This window comes from Apostichopus japonicus, chromosome 23, assembly GCF_037975245.1.
Source record: "Apostichopus japonicus isolate 1M-3 chromosome 23, ASM3797524v1, whole genome shotgun sequence".
NCBI lineage: Eukaryota > Metazoa > Echinodermata > Holothuroidea > Aspidochirotida > Stichopodidae > Apostichopus > Apostichopus japonicus.
Window position 1 is genome coordinate 13,629,135 of NC_092583.1, and position 25,340 is coordinate 13,654,474.

Consider the following 25,340-nt stretch of genomic DNA (forward strand, 5'->3'; position numbering starts at 1 on the left):
ATGTTTTCAGCTCATATTATTCAGTCCTAACAAATAAAAGAATGATTCCTGATAATGCTTCAGCTCAGGTTATTCAGCCCTTTATAAAGAAAGAAATGATTCCTGATGCTTTCTTAATGCTTCAGCTCAGGTAATTCAATGCTTCTGCTCATGTGTATATATACTGTTAGCCTGCTTTGTACACATTCAGGAGTAATCCCTCAGTCCGTCTAATCTAGTTTACATTAATACTGAATATCACTACCAGATACCCTCTCTGGTTTACATTCCTAGAGGTCTCTGCAGTTTATCTTGCCCTGTTTGAAGCCTCTAACAACAGCTGTTTTGTTTTGCAGGCTTTTGGGATACCGTTCACCATTTTGGTGGGCATGGTGGTTTCCAGTAAAGATGCCATCTTTGGAAATTTGATTCTAACCGGTTCCCTCTTGATTGGATCTGTCTTGACTGGTGAGTTTCTCTTCTATCCAATCGGTCCTCGTGATGAATTTAAGTTTACAATTTTTTATCTGCAGGATAAGTTGGGTGGGTCGAAAGTTGAGTGGTTCTCCCTCTCTTTAGTGTGGCACAAAAAGTGATTTTGAAAGCGTGATTTTGTGTAAATTTGTGAAAATGATACCAGGGTTGAAGTTAAAATGCCATGTGACTGTAAGATCAACATGATTGTCAGACTTGTTTACTGTTGACAATTTGCCTTTCTCTTCTGAATTCTGAGACGCTAGAGGATCAAACCATTGTGGCCAAAAAAGAATGGTTTCTCCGTTGTCCTTACATATACTCTATCAGAAACTGCTTTCAAAACACCTGACATTATTGACAATTTCTTTAGTTTGCCTACACAAGCTAACATGTCTAGGAAGATCCAGATGTATGGGTGACCCTAGATAAGTAGTTAACGTAAAGCCATGTGCCGATGCATTCTGGGTATCATTTTAGGTCTAAGTGACAGACATAATTTAAAGAATGTTTTGGGCTAGGAGATGGATCATTCTGGCTTCATCCTTTGTCTTAGTGACAGACATAATTTGAAGTATGTTTTGGCTAGGATATGAGATCGAAGGTCAGCAGTCTGACTGCTATGAAGGAAACTACAGAGTTGATTGTGTGTTGAGTGAAGATTATAGGTGATTGGGCCAATCTCAGGGATGTTTTCATTTGAGTAATTCCCAAGGACCAAAAGAAACACCGAATTATGCGAAGAATATAGTCTAGTTAATTGTTCTAAAATGTGTGAGTAAAATTACAAACTCTGTGCAATGCTGAACAACTTCTGGAAATTCAGAAAAATTTAGCAAGTTCCTTTCTATTTGACAGCCTAACAGACTTGTTGATGTTTTTTATTCTGTTAATTAACTTTCTAGTTGAATTAATCCGAAGCTAATTATTATTATGATTTCGTTTTTCCCTTGTGTCTTATTTTTTAGCCTGCATCAAGGCTGATCTCAGACGGCAACGTGCTGAAATGCAAGAGGTAAGCAAGCCGAGCCAACTTTGTCCAGAGTTTACCGTAAATTTGACTTTGAGCTGTTTTGAGCTTTTGGTGAATTCTGACAGTCAGCCCTTAATGATTTAGTTCTCTTTTCTGTTGTGATTAATTGTTCTGTGAACTAGCTTGAACTCTGTTAATTGTCTGTTAATTGGTCTGTTCCAATTGTTATTTTGAGAAATGTCTACCGCATGTTTCTGTTTGTAAGTTGTTACACCTACCCACATATTTGATATGTAAAATATTAAAACACACCCATATGCCCGTATCATTGCCCCGGTTAATAGCATGGAATATATACATTGTTACCAAAGAAAATATAAAACGCGTCAAGTCAGGCAACCAGTAAGTTTGATAATAACTGTACATATTTTAATTAGTTATTTTCGTATCTAATGGAGCTGGTTCGTAGTCGTCAATTGGGTGTGTGTGTTGTGTGTACTGGTTCTAAACTGGTTCTATTCAATTTTGGTAAAAGCTGAATAAAATCAAAAGAGTTCGACAAAAAAAATTGGAGGGTTGGAAAATAGTCAATGCAAAAGCTGATGTGTTACTCAAATCCATAATTGACAAAGTTAGTTTTAATGTCATTCCCAAAAATGATATCCTAGAAGTAATGAAATGAGATTAGTCATTCGAGACTCGGAAATGTCATTCATTATGAAAAATGCTAGGCTCGTGAATTTTTGTCACTTTGTTTTCTTTACATAGAAATATTTGAACAGTTTTGCAACATGTTTGTTTTTTTTCTCACAAAATGAAATGAACACAGAACACAGTTAATACAAGTACAGTGAACGAAGAGCAAACAAACAGTGGGTTTGATAAACAAGAGATTGACCCGGTGCCCAGCCAGGAAGTATGTCATTCATACTTGACTCTGAATACCAGTGTCCATCTCACCATCAGCATAATCAGCTAGAATATAAGCTCACATGAACCATTTCAACCAATCATGATGCAGTATTGAAGTGATTCAAGTCATTGCTTAGAAATCATAATCGAGTGAAATGACAGCATATTAAAGACAATTGCTTATCTTAATATTTATTAATGAAAAAAATTAATGGCATGACAGACTGCCAAAACAGCCTTTTTGCTTTTCGGTTGGCAAGTTTATAACCAAACCTACCGAGTATTATGCAAAATAGGCCAGCAATTCATCTAACCAAGTGATCCTGCTTACATTTGAATCCACCTAATGAATGCTAATGAGCGAGTACTTAATATACTATTCAATCATTAATATATTATCACCTAGACACTTTTCCATTAGTGTTAGACAAAACGAAATTGGAAATTTTAATAAATTTGACTATTAATTCATCATTGAAATTAAACATGACTAGTGGAGCTACACTGTTAACTATTTTGTAAATTGCTTAATAAAATAGAATGTTTAAAATTAAGATGGCCTGACGTTTCGATCCTAGCAGGATCTTCTTCAGAGGCTAAAAATTCATTCTCTTACACAGGCTCTAGTGGATAAGCAAGTTTGCTAACAGTTTTATTTTATTTTAATAAAATAGATTAGAAATTTATTATAATGAACAAAAAAAACTGCATTGAAATCATAAAGCTGGAAGGCAACCTGTTCAATTATGTCAGAGTGTGAGTATTTTACATCGGTCGGGAATGAATCCTTTCAGCATTAGTTTTCCAACGTGCAAAGGGAGAGGAAATACATGGAGAATAAGAGTGAAGAGAAAAAGGAAAAATGAAGAAAAATAGGAAAAAACATAAAAATTAATATCATTTCATCATGCATTAACACTGCTCGTAATATTTGGTTGGTAGAAAAGCAACTGCTATGTCATCTTATGTACTCAGTATGTGAATGTTTACGAAACCATTCAGACTTTTTCATCTCAGTTGCCATGGTGATGTCACCTGATCACTATGTTGTTGCCAGATACATTCTTAAACTTCATCAGATTGTAAAGATTATTTTTTTTTCATGAAAAAATATTTTTGACCAATTCATTTTTACATGAAATTTTAGAATTTTGTTTGTCTTCTTAAATAGCTTTTGAAATAAAAAACAAAGAAAAAACAAAACAATAAGGTTCCAAGTTATGAAGACGCTAGTCAATTGTCATCAGAATTTTACATTTACAGCGTCTCTCAGACATGATACATCACTGAACTGCATCAATTGGGTGTTTCTTCACCATTTCAACATTCTAAAGGGACAAAACCTTCTAGAATTTTTTTGGGAAAGTTACATTAGTCTGTTGGAATCGATGCAGGGGTGAGGGGAGGTTGGAGGGGTGGTTTGTAGAAGAGCTTATTTTAAATCATTTTATGACTAACCTGGCATAGTTTAGCCAATCATTGCTGGATAGAGTTAAACATTGTAGGTAAGTTTCTTCAACAGCTGCTACTTCTCAGACATTTTCATTTTTTCGACTCATCTCACGAGAACAGGTGCACCATAGTAATCGTCTCATATTCTTAAGATTTTTAAACTTAAAAAAGTCTTCACAAATAGTTAGAAATAATTTCCGGATATTTCCTAGTTTAGCTATGCATTGTTGTGAGCTGGGGCATGTATCAGCCAGCTTAAGCTTGCAAGCTTGAGTAACGAAGGATCTGGACTCGAACTCCAGGACTCAAACTTTGACTCGGACTCCGATGCTGAGGACTTGAACGTGTGTGTGCCAGGCACAGCTACTACACTGTATATAGTACAGTTAGGTATCAGTACATCAAGTAGCTGGGGCTACAGGGCAGGTCTGGAAACCTTTCGTTGATATACTGATCATAAATAAAATAAAAAAAGGGTAAAAGCTAACCAGAGAGGAAAGTTTATTATATTACCTCCTCAGCCTCCTGTGTACTGAGTGAGTCGGCCTAGTAGTGATATCATATACAATGTTTCCACTGAGTTGTGATAAAATAGTCCAAACTTATATTACTTTGACCACTTTCTGGGTTACATCTAGATTATTAAGTGAAAGTATTGTCATTCACCAGACTGGTGGATCCTTGGGAATGGCATACACCACTGTACCATTGGAAGTACTGACAGTTAAAAGCAAGATATTGATGTTGGTCTGTCAGAAACCTTGTGTCATGGATCATCTTCTTGATGGATACCAGCGCAATATAAATGTTCGTTATTATTCGAGCAGTTTCTAAATCTTTTTTTTTTTCCCTTTCCAAATTTTTAGCTGAAGAATGAAGAGGAGATGGTAGAACTTCGTAAGTATGAAGATAAGAGCCATAAAGAAATAAACGACGAGGATGTAGTGCTTCATGTAGAAAGTAAGTACTTCTTGGAACTTGTCATTTATAAAAGTGCTTTGGTAGAGCCGGCTTTAATAGTTTCTCCTATTTCTGGTCAAATAAACTAAAGGTAAATTGCTGTCTGGCTTTTGGCATTACAAAACATTCTTTGTTATTGATGACAAAATAAATTGTTAAATTTTTGCATTTTTACTATACCATGAAAGAAATACTCCATGTGACACAAGTTCTTATTCAGTTTATGAGTACAGATACTTGTGGAAGCATTAATTTGTAAACATACTTTGGCCCTGTAGTACATGCCACAACTTGAAGGTGAAGCTGTTGACTTCACTTATTTTGTAGGATAAGAAAAGGTGACTGCTGCCATCTATTTTATGTATGGATATTTAATACAATGCAAAAAGATGAATGCTGCCAACTATTTTTTATATGTAGAGTTGCTTTTGGTAAACACTGAAAAATATTGAGAAACCATACCACATTTTGCCTGGAATGGAGGAGACTCCCCTCTGTGTTTGGTCAAGTTATTTCATTTTAATAAATTATATTACAGTTCTGTCAAGTTATTGACTGCAGTAACTATTATCTTCTCATTGTGTGGAGAGGATATTATGTAAATCAGTTGGTTCTAATATTTTTATTTATGTTATTTGTTTCTAAAATACCATGACAATGTAGATAATGAGCGTGAGTAGGTTCCCCCTTTCCTTTCTTCTTTGGGGGGGGGGGGGGGTAGGGAGAGTGTGCTTAGTATGTTTAGTAGGAATTTATTTTAAGAGGAATTGTCTAACAAACTATTGAGTGAAGCAGCTCTGAGTAAGGTGTCAATTTTTTTTCCACATTTTAATTCATAATTATTGAGAAAAATTACTCAACTAAGACAATTTTTGGAATAGAAACCCTTCAGTTAATGGATCCAATTGAACCCTTGATGGACAAGAAAACTTATACAACTGTTAGGTCTAATTCAATCAAAACAACACATTAAGCAAGTTCATTGATGAGAAAAGTTTTCAGAACTAATCAACCACTGTCTTTTTTTCCCTCGTTGCTTTCAGAAGAAGATTAATAAACTCTTCTAGCGGTCTTGAAGTTATCTTACGGAATCACCTAGATACAGCTTCAGTAATATGTAATTCAGTGCATCGTTGTTTCCTTGTCTGCTCTGGATAGCTTCATACCTAACCACTCCGTTACAGCCTCAATGAGATGGAAGCATCGTTGTTCCCTTGGATCTGCTCAGCGGAATAGCTTGAAGGGTGTGAAGACTCGCGCAAAAAGAAACGTCTAATGCCGGTAATTTGACCTACTTTTGAATGAGGTGTAACAGAAGTGTTAAACACCACCATCGATCCCAGAAAATACACGCAGCTTGCTACCGTCCGTAATTAGACACTAGTGTACAGTCAGTACATACAGCTGCGGTCAATATCCACAGCACAGTATACAAACGATACAGCGATGGACATCTCAGGTCCAGCTAAAGATAACAAGGTATCACGTTTCGTTCCTGTCTGCATTCTGTAGCGACACGAACAAAACATCACTTGCAAGCAACGGAAAGTTAACTTTTTCAGATGGCAGCACACGGTTTGGGGCGAGTCTTCAATGCCTTTAAAACCTAACTACTGTAATAAAGCCTCAAGGGAGATGGAAGCATCGTTGCTCCTCAAGCTCAACATTGCTGTTGTAAATTATTCACTAGCACGATGAAGAGAAACTTATCACTGTATACTGAAGGATGGCATTAATTCCACTACCCTGCTCCCCCTCCCCTTCAGTGACATCAATGGAAGTTGTAGGGAATTCTTTGACACTCTCGTGAATATTTATTCTGATGTTATATTGGTGATTAGAATATTCATGAGTACAATTGATCAAGTATTTATGGTGTGTGATAAAGGGAGGGGACAGGAGGTGTGTTTTAGTGGAGGGTGGCATCTTCTAAGTATGTTATTAACTTGAACACATAACTTTTGCACATTCCCCTCAAAAACATTCATTGCTTAGGCAATGGTCGTAAGAGGTCTCCCAACTTGACAGTAGGGTAGTAGTCATGTGCAGATTGAAACCTTTATTCTGTTGCCAGTGTCTGTACAATGTAATAAAACAGGTTAATTTAAGAACTTCCACTCTGAATTTAGCAATAATTATGCTCAGGACGAGAAACTTTCCATGGTCATCTCCTTGTAAAGGTACTTATTTCTTTTCGTGCCAACTTGAAGAACAGTAAATATGACCATTGGGTTGTTAGATTATGCACGCTCGTCCATATATTAGATCTCTGACTTGCACGAGTTTGTAGCTGTGTGAATTCTATCCAGACTGCGTTAATATTTCAATTTAATTGAATATTCATTATCAGAATAAAGTTATCTCAATAATTAGCCCCATTGGATTGCTCCTCAGTTGGTAGTGATTAACACTTTATCCAGTCTACAAAATTTGAAAATCTCACAAAATTGATTGTAATATTAATATTTTGAAGAAATGTTTTGTTTTGCAACTGTTTTATCTTTCCTTTTTGGGGGATTTTAGCTGAGTAATGATTCTTCACTGATCACATTTTCAGATTCCTTATCTTTCTTTGCAAATTGAATACAAAAATGCAGCTATGTAGGAAGTACCCTACCTCTGTAAGCTTGACTGCACCACCTGTGTGTGAAAGCACAACATGACCCCATTTACAGGGTAACGTAGAACACCTATGGGGTGGGGGGGTGGGAGAGTGTGTTATGAGCAGTTATAAAATTAGCATTAGACCACCTATTGGGGGTGAAGATTGGGCAGATATAGGTGGAGGAGATTTTTATTGGAAGCCTTTTATGGTTTCATTATTTTTATAAGTTGTATCTGAAAGGTGTCATCATGTATATGTTGTTTTTGATTATTTCAAACATCAGAATATCGCATCTAGCTGTAGCTAGTCGACTATATTATGTATAATTTAAAAAAAAAACTTATTTTTTAAGGTTCTCTCATTTGTAAAAGTGTAATATACTTATATTGCCGGACCTTACATAATGTAATCATCCTGATAAAGATTGTGTATTTTAATAGAGGTCGGTATAAATTAATTGGGGTCGTCTAATTTGACATGCCTACCCCTTCTTTTAATGCTCAGGGTTAAATAAAAATGTAAATAGTAATTTTGGAATATTTAAAACAGAAATTGGTTGGTATTTGTAAAGCTTTTAAACATAAAAATGTAGAGGGTTTTAAAAGTTAATTGATGAACCTTTCTGGCATTTATCTTGCCTAGATCTATGAAATAAGTAAAACATTCCTTTTTATCCAAGTTTTTAACATAAACAAAATTTCCATTTCCATTCGCCAAGATATATAAAGCCAAGCAATGATTTTAAATGTATAAAACTCTTTGCACATGGTTAATACTGAGATTGAAAAGTGTTTGAACAACAAAAGGTTGTGAGACAATTAAATATTACAATCACTCAATTTAATTTCCACCTGGTGGACAAACTGTGCAGTGTGCCAATGTTATTTTTAGTTTTTTCAACTTATATTTGGTAAAACTGCTAACCAATTGCAAAAATTTACTTTATCTACTCTAAAATCAGAAATATTTTAAAAATCAACAAGATTTTAATGTCAGTATTTTAGTGAGCCTTGGATCATGTTACCATTAAAGCACAGCTTTATGTGTTTAATCAATACATCAATATATATATATATATATATATATATATATATATATATATATATAAATCAATCAATCAATATATTTATATCAATAAACAATTGTTAAATTAAAAAGTTCCTTACACCTTTCCTATTGGAGATGGCTGCTAAATAATATAAATGAAATAAGTTGGCTTGTTCTATTACCTTTATTCTCTTGGGTTTTCCTTTATTTTAAGATGGGTAGTACTCTCACTATCGACTTAGTTTTGTACACCACCTTGTATCAAAGGAATAAGTCTAGGCTTCTCTCAGCCTCCACTGACTCCTTCCTCCTTGAGACCAGAGGATACGAGTACCCCAGTAGCACTATGAACAATATATGTAACATATCAATAACCATTTGTTCATACAATAATATCTATTCATGGGCATGTTTAATTCTTTCCTAACATTTTATATTTCACATGAATATATCACTCTTTAAAAGGCAACAATATTAATAATTTGACAAACACAAGCCTTCATGTTCCTTTCGTGGTATTAATTTATGACATAACATCTGTTCTTTATAAATTCTTCCTTCATAAAATGTGTTTAAGCTACAATTAAAACAACCTCTCTATAACAAAATAAACAATTTTGTAACTGTATAAAGCTATGCTAAAACAAAGTTATTGCTTTGCTCTAAAGACATTTTGAAAAGTATTTAGTAGAGGGTATTAAACATCACAGTAAAATACGCACATAAAAATGTATCGGTAATGCACAGTCTAAGACACAAACAATAATTGAGAAAATGCCTCGATTTTACAATGCTTTGCCATATAAAAGAGATAGTACACTAAGGCTCCGAAAACCTTGTTAAAAATCTTTGCCATCTTCTTTGTTCAATGCTGCCATCATTAGGAATTCTATAACACAGCAAGGTCATTTGAAAAGACAAAATGTAGATTTTCAGCGTGAGAATATTTAAATTTATGAGAATATTTAAATTATAGTTTTAGGTGCAGCTAATATATTCTTTAAACAATTTACTGTTGCCTTATTTTAAATATTTATCATACCACATTATACATAAATGTTATTTACATTAGAAAGACGTTCATTTTAATAGATTGACATGTGTTTCACCAGCAGGGAGGGAGTTTATTTATCAGCTGGTTTTATTCCTGTGCATTGTTGTATATTTCTCCTTATTATCAAATATTAAATTCAAGTATATATATATATATATATATATATACATATATGGGCCTATACTGTTGCATTAACATGATCGTTAAGTTTTAAAATATGAAATTTACTTTAAAATGAACATGGTAGAGAAATTTAGATTGGGACATTAATATCGAGGAGAGAGTGTACTGAACCAAGTTTGCTTGTAAAAGGTCTTGTTCATGAGTATTCAGTTGCCTTCTTTACTTCTCAGGAATTTGATTTCAGCTATGTTGGTATTTGCTCGCTTTGGAAGGGAGGGGGAGAAGAGGATGATGTTGGGGGAGGGGGGGGGAGTGGGGAGGAATTGAGAATATATTGACAATATGCTGTATACAGCAGTATTAAATAAGTCATAGGGGAGACCTACACTGACATCTCCACATGACTGTGTGTGTGTGTGTTATGTAGTCATGGTAACAGAAGCCTGTTGGACATACAATATAACATACTGTATTAATAAGCAATACAATGATGATCTTTGTTGATTTTTCATTTTTTATTTACAGTCTTATGCCAACATTTATTTGTATAGGAACTTTGTAGCAGCTAAAATATAATCATATAACTTATACTGCTATCATTCTACCTTTATCTTTTGTCTATGTGTTCCTATGGATGACAATTTTTTTTTTTTTTTGGACATAAATATAGATGATTAATCTACTATTCAATAACTCAGATCAGTATACACCAGTATGCACTTACATACAAACTTCTGGCAGCAGCATCATATCCCACGTGCTCGACATCTTTTGATATCAAACCGTGCAAGGACATAGTACCCGGTATAATGATAGCAACAGTTCAACCTGAATGGCAACAAATTTATTGACAACTGATTTTCAAACCCCAGATCAGATTAAATGACTTGCAAAATTATTTTTAAGTTACCTTTGACCACCTTTTTGTGTACACTTTTAGTGAAGCCCCAGACAGACCATGTGATAATTTATTGGCGGCGCCGAGCTATTTGGGTTACACAACCTTTGATCCAATGTTGTAAGACACAAAGTCATTGCTGTAAAAAGCAATACCTCGTCAGGCTATTGTTGCCGAATTCCTCCAAAATCTGAGAATGGTAATTGAGCTAAAATTTGGAACTGCAAAATTTAAGATTTGTGACTTATATTAGCGTTGAAAACTTAACAAAGCTAGCTTAGGATTGTAGATATTTTGGTTACCAACTTTAAGTACCTTACCAAAAAATAGGATGAAATTGTCGAAACTAACATTAAAAATCAAAAGTGATGCAGAAATGAAAATATGAATAAGACCAACTCTTTGTTCAAACCCCTTGAGGCAACTTTTTGACTTTCTGCTCATTCTCTACTTTCATTCTGAAGATGAAATATCAGAAACAAGAATTATTATGATTCTCAACAGTTACAGTGGTGCAGTTGGTAGTGCTCTGTAATATGAAAGTCAAACAACCTCCCTGACTAGAGTTCAAACCCCAGTTGAGGCAACTTTTTGGTTTTCTGCTTATTCTCTCCTTTCATTCTGAAGTTGAAATATTAGAAACGAGCAATATTATTCAACAGTTACAGTGGCGCAGTTGGTAGTGCTCTGTAATATGAAAGTCAAACAATCTCACTGACTAGAGTTCAAATCTCAGTTGAGGCAGCTTTTTGATTTTCTGCTCATTCCCTCCATTTAATCTGCAGTTGAAATATTAGAAACAAGCAATATTTCTCAACAGTTACAGTGGCGCAGTTGGTAGTGCTCTGTAATATGAAAGTCAAACAACCTCACTGACTAGAGTTCAAATCTCAGTTGAGGCAGCTTTTTGATTTTCTGCTCATTCCCTCCATTTAATCTGCAGTTGAAATATTAGAAACAAGCAATATTTCTTAACAGTTACAGTGGCACAATTGGTAGTGCTCTGTAATATGAAAGTCAAACAATCTCACTGACTAGAGTTCAAATCTCAGTTGAGGCAGCTTTTTGATTTTCTGCTCATTCTCTCCTTTCATTCTGAAGTTGAAATATTAGAAACGAGCAATATTACTCAACAGTTACAGTGGCGCAGTTGGTAGTGCTCTGTAATATGAAAGTCAAACAACCTCCCTGACTAGAGTTCAAACCCCTTGAGGCAACTTTTTGACTTTCTGCTCATTCTCTACTTTCATTCTGAAGATGAAATATCAGAAACAAGAATTATTATGATTCTCAACAGTTACAGTGGTGCAGTTGGTAGTGCTCTGTAATATGAAAGTCAAACAACCTCCCTGACTAGAGTTCAAACCCCAGTTGAGGCAACTTTTTGGTTTTCTGCTTATTCTCTCCTTTCATTCTGAAGTTGAAATATTAGAAACGAGCAATATTATTCAACAGTTACAGTGGCGCAGTTGGTAGTGCTCTGTAATATGAAAGTCAAACAATCTCACTGACTAGAGTTCAAATCTCAGTTGAGGCAGCTTTTTGATTTTCTGCTCATTCCCTCCATTTAATCTGCAGTTGAAATATTAGAAACAAGCAATATTTCTCAACAGTTACAGTGGCGCAGTTGGTAGTGCTCTGTAATATGAAAGTCAAACAACCTCACTGACTAGAGTTCAAATCTCAGTTGAGGCAGCTTTTTGATTTTCTGCTCATTCCCTCCATTTAATCTGCAGTTGAAATATTAGAAACAAGCAATATTTCTTAACAGTTACAGTGGCACAATTGGTAGTGCTCTGTAATATGAAAGTCAAACAATCTCACTGACTAGAGTTCAAATCTCAGTTGAGGCAGCTTTTTGATTTTCTGCTCATTCTCTCCTTTCATTCTGAAGTTGAAATATTAGAAACGAGCAATATTACTCAACAGTTACAGTGGCGCAGTTGGTAGTGCTCTGTAATATGAAAGTCAAACAATCTCACTGACTAGAGTTCAAATCTCAGTTGAGGCAGCTTTTTGATTTTCTGCTCATTCCCTCCTTTTAATCTGCAGTTGAAATATTTGAAACAAGCAATATTTCTCAACAGTTACAGTGGCGCAGTTGGTAGTGCTCTGCAATACAGAGAGTTGGACAAATGCCATGTCTGCGGTTCGAGTCCAGCTAGAGCATTTTGCTTTTCTGTTCTATGGAGCATGTGGAAGTATAAAGGTAAGAAACGAAGTGTATCTATTGGGAACCAAAATGGTGTAATCGGTAGTTCCGTAGGCGATTGAATGTTTCTGATCGTCTAGGTTCAAGCCCCGGGTGTGTCAGCGCTGTAAAAGGACTTGGCTGGCACCCCTCCACCTGACAAGGTTCTGAAGTGGCCTCAGTCGGTTGCACGGCCTCCCCACTACCAGACAAGGTTCCCAAGCGGCATAGGTGAGTTGCTGGACTCCCCTCCCCCTGACAAGGGTTCAGTGGAGAAAATGTTTTATAAAATTACTGGATTACTGGAAGTCCAAACAACTGGATCTCTAAATATTTGAAAAGCCAACTAATTCAACATTTCACCCAATGGTCAAGTGGTAAAGAATTTTTTTTTGGAACACAAGGTCCCTGGTTCAATCTCACTCAGCACAAAACACAAGAGAAAACGAGCAAAAGTATGGATTAAAAATGATCTCTTTTTACAGCTCCAAAAAAGACAAAATAAAAAATCCTTTTAAAAAGCAACATGGAAAAATTGAGGGGAAAAGTAAAAGATAGCAGGAAGCATAAACAGAAATTTAAAGAACCTAATCATTAGAAGCATTCTCAAAACATCCACTTAGAAGTTAGAACCACCAAAATATTGCATCAATTTAGACTCAACCAGAGAAACATGATTCTAGACATACCAGTGGTAAATACAGGTTAAAAGCATAGAATAACAGGTAGTTGTGGATAATATCAAAGATTATTGTGGCAGGGATATACAAAGTAATAAAAATATAGCGACCTAACGAGTTACTGTGTACAAATACCGAAACACTGCATCTCCGTATATATATATATATATATATATATATATGAACGAATGATAATTAACATCATAATACATTTCAAAAGGTTAACACAAGCCTGCACATGAGACGAAGAAATATTTAAGCTTCATAACTTGTTCTGTGAGTGATGCACAAGTTTTCACACTTTTTTCATGTTGTTAAGACTATAATAAGCAATGCTATGTTATATCATATCATGCACATTTTGGGAATTGAATAATGGCAAAATGATGCGTTTGTTGTGCTCACACAATTTGCACAATGAATTCGGTGGCTGATCCATGATATTAAATAGGATTGGTGTGGGTCCTAGGGTTGTTGAAGCCAACCGAAATTGATCAAATTTTTATTTTTCGATAGTGAAGAAAAGGCAAAGACTGGATATTTAACGCAATATGGAAAAGCTTTGAACAACTGAATGTAGTATTAGATGCGTTTGCTTATTTGATGGAAAACAAATCTGATAGAATGCCTCAGTTTGACCATTTCTAAGCTTAAGTGCTAGTAAAATATGATGAAATTCAAGAGAGAAGGCTGGTCTTTCTTGTACAGTTTCTAATATTTGAAAGGAGGGAGAAGTGAGGTAGCATGCGTTGGTTAGTCTTGACGTACCAACTTTCCACTGTTTGTGGTGGTGACGACCAATTCATCCACCCAGATTTCCCTTTTAAATTTTTTTTCCAAATACAGGATTGTCATATCGTAACAGTTTACTAGTAATTTTCATGTTTTAACAACATTTCATGATGAAATCAATAGGCCTGAAACACCAACTTACATGTTGTTAGCAAAAACAGAAGAAAAAAAATTCACCTGAATTATTTTCCAGAGATGAAATCTCTGCCAATATTCTTCCTGTTTGAGAATGAGGGTTGTAAAAAAAAATAAGATAAGACCTTTACTGACTCTGGAATAAATGTAGGGTGAAAGTCAAAAGTGCATTACAAAACCCAAAAGCAATTTCCCCAACATTTTTCTCCTGACACATACATTCCTTAAGAATGTCAAACTGGCAACTTAGGTGAATCTTCATACTAAGTGCAAATTTCATTCAAGTCTTCCCTGTCAAGTGATTGTATTTATGGAGCTGGTACGACTCTGCCAACCTCAGGTGACCTTTGTCCTTCACCAATCTTAAAACATAAATAGGGTGGTTCACATACCAAGTATGAAGTTTAAACTAATATGCACTCAACATCACCAAAAGCTAAATTCCTTCTGCCTTTGGCAAGGAATAAAAGAAAGAGAAAAAAAAATCAAAAATTTAAAGTTATTTTTGACCACTGATTTGGCAGATTACCAACTTGAACTGTTTTTGCTCTTTAAGGCTAGACTTAGTGGACTCTACTTCACCTCTCTGGCAAGAGAATATCTTCAATAACTTCCCTTAGTCATTGCCAAAACTTACTGGCTTGGGAACATATGAGGGAAAACCAAACCAGTCTCAATTCTACTTATAAATGCACTTTCCATTACTATGTGACTAACTGATTTGGGATTTAATGTTTTAGCACTGCACTCCTAGTCCCACAATCACCAACTCTTATACTTTTAATACTAAATCAAACAAATTTGCTTAGCGTCTGTAGCAGACATGACAGAAAATAAAAAATAGAAATAGATAAAAAAAAATGATAAAAAGATACTGTCATAAAGACAAATATTTACAAAAGCATATTTACTGTCTGCCTTCCCCTAGGTACCACAACTTGATAAAGGTTAATGAGTTGATAAATTTATTTTAATAAATTTAATAAATTACTGCATTGATAGGCTTAATCCCATATCACAAAAGAACCATGCTCCTCCATTCCAGTTGTCCTCTCTGAGGTAGACATCTAATATACTATATTAACAATTTCCCGAAAACATTCCTTGCCCAGGTCTGTGCACAACATCTATTTACATTCCCCCCCCCCCCCCTAGTTAGGACAATTTTTTATTCAATATACTATACTTTCATGTATAGCATTCAAGCACTTTGTACTGACAGTATGAATATCCTCCTTCTACAGGGCAAATTTAGTGTACGGCACCTTTTTGTTTGTCCTTAGGACAACCAGGTCTCCGACCATTTGGTTGTCCGAAGAGCAAATTGAGTTGTCTGAAAAAAATGCAGCAAAACAACAAAGAAAGACCAATATGTCACACTGTAGGAGAGATGTGTAGGATTGGTGAATAGAGCACCCGGGTTAGGCCAGTCAAATTCCCTACGGGTAGATCATAAGCCTACCGCTATTTTTGTTTTATTTCTGTATCAGTATTCAGTATTGGTGATACCAATTTATCATTTTTTTTATCTATTATTGGGATGTTTATATGAATATGAGGTAAAGAACTAGTCATCCGCCAAAGCTGATTTTGGTTGTCAAAACTGAAAATTTTGGTCATCTCTTCCGTCAGAGATAAAGGTTAAGAATTGTGCTGTCCATGCGAGTGCTTTTGAAGCATGATATGGGAGGACAGTATAGAGTGGTATAAGCATTAGAATCAGATAAAGGTTAGGAACTGTTCATTCTGTCAGTATCAGTGCTTTGAAGCATGATATAGGAGGACAGTATAGAGTGGTATTAGCATTAGAATCAGATAAAAGGTTAGAAACTGTTCATACTGTCAGTACGAGTGTTTTGAAGCATGATATGGGATGACAACATAGATTGGTATTAGCATTAAGAATTTGTCCCAACTAGCTGCTTTCAAGGTTTTAAATATTAATATGCATAAAGGTCCAAGTACATCCACCAATTACAGCAAAGGACTGTGAGAGCCTGCTAATAGATGACATCCCGTTTTCAGATTCAATGTTTAACATATGAATATGCATAGAGACCAAAGCAAAATTTACCAATCACAGTCAAATTCCATGAGGGTTAGTTATAGATTACATCTTAATCTGAATGTTTCATATAGGAATAATTACAGATCCTAACACAATCAACCACCCACAGCTATTGGTTGCAAACGCTGGACTTACAATGTGTCTGAACTCCCTAGGCATGTGTGAACAGTTTTAAGAAGCCCCCTTAGCCAGTTGAGATAATGCTAACTACCACTCTATACTCTCCTCTCATATTATGCTTCAAAGCACTGATAATGAAAGTATGAACAATTCTTAATCTATATCTGATCTAATGCTAATACCACTCTATACTGCCCTCTCATATCATGCTCCGGAGCAATTGTACTGACATTATCAACATTTCCCAATCTTCATCTGATACAAAACATGATATTTCTTCAAAGTGTCAGTACGACTGAAAAAAAAAAAAAAAATTGTCCCAAATGGGGAAAATCCTTCATCCACTCTATGAATATTCAGTTTAGTTTGACCGATCTCGAAAGTGCATATCGAGAACTTTGCGTCCATTTTCCATGTGAGTATTGAAATTGAAATCACACGGCTTGATGCGAGCTCCTGGCAGATAGAGAGACGAGAAGACAAGTCTTGAAGGACTGCTCCTACGAGAAAACCACTCAGTTATCTCACAAGTCACACATTATAGGTCTGGAGATACATCACAGCCAAGGTACTATCATTGTATAAGATGCGATCGTTGATTGATAACTTCACTTTGCCTCTGTTTCTTGCAGGTTCTTGGGGTTAATTCAACAGATTAGATTCTATTTTTTATTCGTGTATATTAAACATCCACTGGAGAGAAGCGCCACCATCTGTAAGGGAAATAATTGATAAATTAATAAATGGCAGATATTCAAAGCATTGGTTAATTTTTACTAAGTTTCCTTCATTGATGGTTTTGTTTCATTGCTAAACTAGCCGTTCAAAACCCTTTTAGGCCCACGACCCAGGATCTTCCGTGAGGACTGGGCCACAGACCCACCATAACTTCATCGAGAGCAATAAAGCTAATCGGACTGTCGATTTGGATGTTTACAAGAATATAAAACTTAATCAATCTGTAATGACAACACTCCAAACCTGGAGATCATTTTTTGGACATTCATGGAAAATTCCAACTGGCAAGTATTCACAACCATCTCTTCGGTTGTGCCACATAGCTTGCGGACCATTGGTTTAAGACCAGGAAATCAGGAATGGCCCATCACTGTGCTTACCCTCGTTACAGTCCTAACCACAGTCCTAACCATAGATGAGCATTGCTTTTGCTTTGTATGGCCTATAATGTCCTTAGACGATGACTCCCCATGTGAAGTTTAAAAAAAAAAAATTCAACCACAGAATTTACAAACTGCATGCCTACATAAAACCATTCAAAGGAATTCTGACCTAATATTTGCCAATTCATTCCTTAAATAATACAGATCTTCACCTGCAACCTATATCTGAGACACCATGTATACAGCATATATATTATGCCTTTATATCAGTATGTAACCACTTGACCCCTCATATATTAAAACCAGGTCAACACCTTATTAACCAAACAGTGACATCGCCAAAAAACAATTTGTTTGACAGATGGTAGTTTACAAATAAACAAAGTTTTATCAAATTTCCTCACGTTGACTCTCTGTGATACACACTTGACAAACCGCTCCCCCGACCACTCCCACCGTCTTACCGATATATTCACCTGGTCACCGTTATCGTACCTTGAGTATATATTTACAGATCACTTAAAGATTTGCTGGTAAGTTTGCTCTGATAATTCTAGTACATGCCCCACTACCTCCTGACTGCTTAGGTTCAAAGAACTATCGTTGTTAAGGCCTCACTCATTCTATGTTAAATTGTAAACAAACAGATCCCTTACCAGACTGTATCAATCCTCTTCTGCGGTTAGATATATAGCAACCAATCGTGTAAATAACACCAAGCTAACTATCAACCCCCAATTCCCCCCCCCCCCACCTCTCTCTCTCCAAACATTGGCCCATTCGCAAAGCTTGAAGGAACAAAAATCTGTATTACTGTAGACTAGTGTTTGCCCAGGGTACCTAGGTAGTGGGTACCCAACGGACATTATGATTTACTAAATAAAAAAGATCACATCGGTCAACAAATCCATATTTTTAATCTCACCTGTACAACAGTATGGTATTCATGTCAGTCTTGGCTCCGTGCACACTTTATATGGGAGCGGCTTGAAGGTGACACCAGTGGTACCATCCCTGGATGGCATGGCTTCACCAGGAGGTAACTTGATTACAAAATGTTGAAGCAATGTGGAAATAAAAAGAAATAACTCCATCTGACCTAGCTGTTCACCAATGCATTTTCTTGGCCCTAGGGAGGACGAAAGGAAGAATGTCTGAATGTAGAACATGATACAAGAAGAAATCCAAGAAGAGAGAGAAAGAAGGATGGTGAAGCAAGATGGCTACCTATAGTATTGTAGTAGTGAATGAAATGGGCAGGGAGAGGGGTAGTGAAAGGATTAGGGGGCAAGGAGGAGGGAGTGGGGAGGGAGGAGAGGAGGAGAACAGGGATGGGAAAGGAAGGGGAGGGAAGAGAGGAGGGGTGGGGTGGGAGGAGAGAGAGAGGGAGGGAGGGAGGAGAGAGGGAGGGAGGGAGGAGAGGAGGAGAATAGGGATGGGAAAGGATGGGAGGGGTGGGAGGAGAGAGGGAGGGAGGGAGGGAGGGAGGGAGGAGAGGGAGAAGAGGGGAGGAAGCAGAGTAGGAAGAAGGGGAGGGAGGAGGAGAGGGAGGAGAGAAGGGAGGAAGGAGGAGAGGAAGATGTGTGAAAGGAGAGAGAGGGACAAGTAGAGGAGCGAGGAAGGACAGGGGGGAGCGAGGTAGGGAGGAGACCGGTGTGGAGGTAGGGGAAGGAGAAGAACAGGGAGGGGGAAAGAGGAGAGGGAGGAGAGGGGAGAAAGAGAATGGAGGAAGGAGAGAGGAGGGCAAATAGGAGCTAGGGTATGGAGAAAGGGGAAGGAAAGGGATGGAGAAGGGGGAGGGAGAGAGAGGAGAGGGAGGAGGGATAGGGAGGAGATGTAAGGAACGCCATTACTGGCCGTACATTTTAATTATATAAAAAACACAAACCTGTGCCAAATGGGATGAGTTTTGATGATTTGACAAAATGTCCATCCTGGTTCAGGAATCTCTCAGGTACAAATTCCATTGGATTTTCCCAATAAGTTTCATCATACATGATGGCATGTAAGTTGGGAATGATCATGGCTTTCTCAGGAATGGTGTAACCATGGAACTGAATGTCACAGCTGGCTGAATGAGGTACTCCAACAGGGGTGGTGTCGCCCAGCCTTAGGACCTCTGCGATCACAGCTTCTATATAAGGTAGGCGCTCTCTGTCACCCAGCCGAGGGTTTCTGTCGCGCCCAATCACTTGGTCTAATTCTGCATGGCATTTGGCCTGGACTCGTGGATTTCGAATCAAGAAAATGAGAGCCCAACAGAGGGTAGTTACTATGGTTTCCGAACCGGCGAAGAAGAGTGCTCCGATGTTGGAGTAGACTGTATTGACCTGGATGGGTATCTGCAGGATACCTTTGCCTTGCGCTTGGTTCTCCAGCTCCAACAGATATGCATCTAGGAGTGAAGACACTTGACCACTCTGGTACAGACCTTTCTCTTTGCGGTATGCGATGATGCCATCGAGAGTATCGTGAAAGTCCTTGAAGCATCTGATATATTTGGCATGGGGACCAAAGGGGATGTGTCTGAGAGCAGGGATGGTACCTAACGCAGAGGCCGAGACGGGGAAACCAGAAATGATGGCAATGATGTCCAGGAGACGGCGGAACTCGGGATCGGAATATGAGTAACGTTTATCAAAGGCGATGCTGCAAATGATGTTGGATACTGCAGTTGTCAAGAGCCTGGACGGAGCAAATGCCTCTCCCTTCAAACTGCACATCTCATTGATGAGGTTCGAAACTTCCGACTGGATACTGTCTTCAAACTGCGATTTGTTTATTCCCAGTTCTCCTAAGTTCTTGTGCATGAATTTCCTCTGGTCTTTCCAGAAGACCCCATTGGCTGTAGTGACACCTGCAAAATTAACATCAAACGGGGGGGAAAATTGATCTCGAGATAGGGTGCATTATTAAAGAGAACTGGGCAAACTTTGATCTACAAATGCTCATCAAAATAAACATATGAACAAAGAATATCTGGAGAGATAGGCAAATAGGCTATGCTGCCATATTTTCTACTAAACTATCAAAACTATCAAGTATTGTGACTTCCATGGCAATATACATTGCATTTTAGTGTTTAAATAGTACAGGTTGAAATGAGGAAACATGAAAATGTCATTTCTCCAAGCCCAAATTCTTGCTTTTTTTCAAAATATATATATATAGTTGCATAATTACTTTCAAAGATCACCAGGACGATGCAATTTTGGTTAAAAATAAGCATTGTTTGCCCTATTTTGATTGAACTTGTCATGTTGCAGTGAACACCATTCCTCCTATCGAATAGGATAAAAGAATACGACAACAAACTGTAGGTGTTTAGAAAACATATCATTTGCAGATAAAAGTGCATTTTTCAGATGCTCACCGTGTGTAGATCCAGTTGACTTGTGTATAGCTTCAACGGTCTGCGTGGGACGGTTTTGAAGGCACGGGTGATGCAGAGCTTTGTAAATCAGATCATAATCGTTCAAGACCACCAAGATCCTCTTTCCGGCTCGCAGGCTGAATATTTTACCATAAGTTTTAGACCACTGTAGGAAAGTCTCCTGCGGTGAGTTCTTCGACATAAGAATGTAAGGAGCAGCACCGAGGAAGGGGATACCCAGAGGGCCAGGAGGGAGGTTGGTCAACCATGGCCTCCACCACTGGATGGTCACCTTGGCCATGGCAAATGTGGTACATGCTATCAGCAGGCTTCTCAAGTCCCAGAGCTTCTGCACATCCTCAAAGACCATTTTTTTTCGCAGTTGATAGCTGTTAAGGCTGAAGAAAAATATCAATAATTAACACAAAAAAATATCACATAAAGTTAAATTATAAGGAAAAGTAACAAAGCATATTAATCATGTACAAATTATGAGTATAAGGAGTATAAAACAAAATATCTAAAAAACTTATGAAGAAAGGAACGAATAAGCGATAGGTTGGTAATAATCAAATTTGATTGTAATGAAATAAAAAATATAAGAAAACAAACAAAGAAATGTACCAAAGAATACCAAGTTAAAGCCCAGTAAAAGACTCGTCGGCAAATTGTAATCCCAAAGAAAGAATATCTTCAAGCTTCAATCAAAGATCAATTCTCCCTCCTCATCCTTATAACCACCAACTTTAAATGAATTTCAATCTTCTCCTACTGGGAGATCGCAACACCTTTTTCTTGTACCGTAAATTTTTGCTTGACTTTGTACTGGCTATCAAAAACGTCGAGACAAAAAAGAAGCTAAGCTGTAAATAATCAAGGACTTACAGATAAACAGTCACTGGGAAAAACATATTTCTCTATTAACCCAACAGGGTCAACCCAATCACATTAAGCTGACAAAGTTAGTTGAATGGCAAATAACCAAAACAATCGGGCATCAACATAAGAAGTCTGGTGCGGCGCTTGCCTTTGACAATCACTTTGTACCTGATCTGCTTTCAGATCTAGATCTATACAACATGAAGGTTCTTTTTTTAACTATCTAGGTACGTCAAGGTTGCAGGGTTTGACTTTCCTATTTGACTTTGATCGACAAACTTCTTTGACCTCTCGGAAAATGACTTTCTCCTACGAGGGTGTGAAGCAAGGCGGAAGTAAAATTGCAAATTGACCACAAATTCAGTATGTGTGGAAACCAGATCTTCTGGTAAGAGCAAAATTCAATATTTGAGAGTTTGACTTTTTCAGTGACTTTGATGGTGAACAAGTACAAAGAAGGTAAACAGGTAATCAACACTTGTGGTCAAAGTTTAGTTTTTCTTTCCTTCTTCATCTTCTCCTCCTCCTCCTCCTCCTCCTCCTCCTCCTCCTCCTCCTCCTCCTCCTCCTTCTTGTCTTTTTCGGAGGATTTTTGTTGTTTGTTATCTCCATAGCTTCCAGATATGATTAATTGAAGCTAATTGGTTTGGAATGTACTGTACTTCAGATGACCAAACTTAGGTACCAAATTATTGCTAAATTTTGTGATAAGAATTAAATTTAAATAACTAAAAACTGAATGTGAAATTATTGTCAAAAGAAAATAGCCATGAAAGTTTTGGCTTGTACATGTTTCAAATCCCTTTGCATCCAACACAGAACAAGAATGTTGTTGCGCTTTTCCAAAAAAATGTAGTTCCTCACACATACAATTAGACAAACAGATATTTTTGTAAACCTAAGGACATCACAACAGAGGTTTGACTTTTTCATTGACCTTCATAATGATACTAATGAGAATCACAGTCCCATTTTTTTTTTAATTTTTTTTTTTTAGGAGGGATATTTAATCTTTAATAGCTTCCAGAAATGTCAATCAGGTTGTCAGGTTGGAAGTTACGTGAGGTGTCGACAAAATACCATATTTGATAAAATAAAAATGCAAACTTAGGACAAATGCTAATTAGACAAGCCTACAAATACTGCATCAAGGGTCAAGGACTTTTCAAGTGACTTTGATCACAAAACAAAGATGAAGCGCAAGGAAAATTTGTCCTACGGGTTTGATTTTTTCCCCCCTTCTAACCCTCGATAGGACTTTTTAATATGAATAACTTGCAAAAATCTCTTAATTGGAGACATTTTTTCTGCTATGTTAAATCGATACATATATCAATTAGTCCCAAATTACAATTAGAATTTAGACAACATCCAGAGATTCTTGTAAACCAAATCACTATTGTACAGTACTATACCGGTCACAGTTTATGTTTGACTTTTTCAATGACTTTGTTCAAGAAAAAAAGGTTGAACAACATTCCCAAAACTTGTCCTATGGCTATTATTTACCCACTTGTGAGGGGTTTCATTCATTCAAGAGATCACATAACCAGATATTCTTGTAACCCTAACAATTAGGTCACTATTGCGGTGTGACTTTTTCAGTGACTTTGATCACAACATACAGTGCACAAAGTCAACTTTGTGATATGGGTTTGTTATTCTCTTCCTTTTATTGATCTGGAAGTTTGTTTGTAGATTCACTTAGAAGGACAAATTTGTATATCAAGTGGAGTTTGACTTTCACAGTGACATCGTCGATCACAGACGGATGTGAAGGACGGTTGAAACTCGAGTGAGTTGGTCTGTCCCAAGATAAATATAATAAGATAACCAGGTTAACACGCAAAGCTAATTAATCAAATAATTTACCATTCTATAACAGATCAGATTCATTAGAACTGAAGAACTTGTATCTGATAGCTTATTTTGTGAAAATTTATCAAATTGAAAATCAATTTAAACATGTAAGTTTACTTTCCTCTTCACAACTTTAAAATGGAAAGTATTATCAATTGCCCCCTACACCCATCCCCCCCCTTTCCCTCCTCCTAAGAGCTTACTGGCTTGTGCATTGATGAGCGATGCCCACCTACTGTACCTGTCTATAATCCAACATATGTATTTTCTCTATCTAAGTAAACTACATCATTGGGAACCTTTTAACACTGTGCCCTCTTGCTTCACATTTCGAACATGAGGAAATTTAATATAATAACACTGCTCGCGAGATTTAATTTTTTTTTTAACATTGCTGACTTTTAAGTTGTGGCTATGGAATTTATCATGTTTAAAAGACTTTCAGAGTTTGACTTTTGCTGACCTTTGACCTCCATAGAAAACAATGAGAGTTCTGGTAATCACTAAGGTGAATACATTCACAGTTGGTATGAGAAGTTACCTTCCACAAAGTCACCAAGGCCCCCATGGCCCCATTACCAACTCCCCATGTCCCTACTTTCCTTGTCCAAGCCCCTTGTCCCAACTCCCCTTGTCCCAACTCCCCTTACCCCAACTCCCCATGTCCAACCCCCTTGTCCCAACTCCCCTTGTCCCAACTTTCCTTGTCCAACTCCCTTGTCCCAACTCCCCTTGTCCCAACTCCCCTTGTCCCAACTCCCCATGTCCTAACTTTCCTTGTCCAACCCCATTGTCCCAACTTTCCTTGTCCAACCCCCTCCCCTGAAGTCCCGAAGCGGAAACAAACTCTGCCAAAGAGAATTATGTCCTGCTATCACCATACACTCACTGCACCCAAATGACTACACAATTCCATTTCAACTAACAATACACTGTACCGAGGGGCCTGTAATTATTTTAATATATGCATTGAAGCACACACAAGTGTCATGCTGAGGTAGGTCAAAAACCAACACAGTAAATTCAAGGATTTTTTAAGGTTTCCAGAACCAGGGGCCACTTTCTGTGATGAGTGGTACCTGGTTTAGTGGCTTTTCGAGAACTGGGGGCCTCTTGAGTGTAACCAGGGACCTATTGGAAGTTTTTAATCTCCTGTACTCATTTAATGTCTTAAACTATACATGCAGAACCATTAAACCTTTGCTACTTTTTGCTATTCATCATTCCTTTGAAATTAAAAAACAATTGTGTCCAAGGGCGCTTAATTTTGAACATGGCTCCTGGCACAAAGGTGGTATGGAGTTATGAGAGTTATTTTGTCCTTTTCTGATTCACAAACAAATAAGAATGTAGTAGAACAGTATGTGTTCAACTGATTATATCATACTGCCCATTGCCATGAACGTGAACTATTTCACAGATGTGATGTTGCTTCCACTTTTGCACACACCTAGTTTCTACATTTAATTGTCTAGAAGTTACTCATTTTGAAAAAGACTAAAATCAAATACAAAGATTCCAGTCGGTCCTGAGAAACACAGTTCCCAACGAATTTGAATCGAAAGAAATCGGAGGCTCCAAAACGAAAGTCTAGAATGAGAAAGGGAAGGCACTGAACGGGATGGGTCCGGTCATACGTAGAGG

General features: G+C 37.1%; 2 protein-coding genes across 12 annotated transcripts in view; one reads left to right on the forward strand and one right to left on the reverse strand.

Moving 5' to 3' along the window:
• LOC139964922 (choline/ethanolamine transporter flvcr2a-like) overlaps positions 1-10,167 on the forward strand; it is a 33,595-nt gene extending 23,428 nt beyond the window's left edge. The window contains exons 9-13 of one of the 4 annotated variants that reach the window (XM_071966991.1): positions 336-447; positions 1,422-1,468; positions 2,256-2,342; positions 4,657-4,750; positions 5,797-10,167. In XM_071966991.1, the coding sequence (XP_071823092.1) occupies positions 336-447; positions 1,422-1,468; positions 2,256-2,342; positions 4,657-4,750; positions 5,797-5,804 (348 nt within the window). In that variant the 3' untranslated portion in view covers positions 5,805-10,167. Of the gene's footprint in view, positions 1-335; positions 448-1,421; positions 1,469-2,255; positions 2,343-4,656; positions 4,751-5,793 lie in introns of all 4 variants that reach the window. The other 3 variants (XM_071966990.1, XM_071966994.1, XM_071966993.1) reach the window with 3 other exon arrangements.
• LOC139964920 (cytochrome P450 2D6-like) overlaps positions 7,688-25,340 on the reverse strand; it is a 52,742-nt gene continuing 35,089 nt past the window's right edge. For 4 of the 8 annotated variants that reach the window (XM_071966988.1, XM_071966986.1, XM_071966985.1 and 1 more), the window contains 4 exons: positions 20,958-21,355; positions 19,473-20,441; positions 18,510-18,713; positions 7,688-17,176 (listed from right to left, as the gene is read on the reverse strand). In XM_071966988.1, coding sequence (XP_071823089.1) covers positions 18,529-18,713; positions 19,473-20,441; positions 20,958-21,327 — 1,524 coding nt within the window. In that variant the 5' untranslated portion in view covers positions 21,328-21,355 and the 3' untranslated portion in view covers positions 7,688-17,176; positions 18,510-18,528. The other 4 variants (XR_011792125.1, XM_071966983.1, XM_071966989.1 and 1 more) reach the window with 4 other exon arrangements.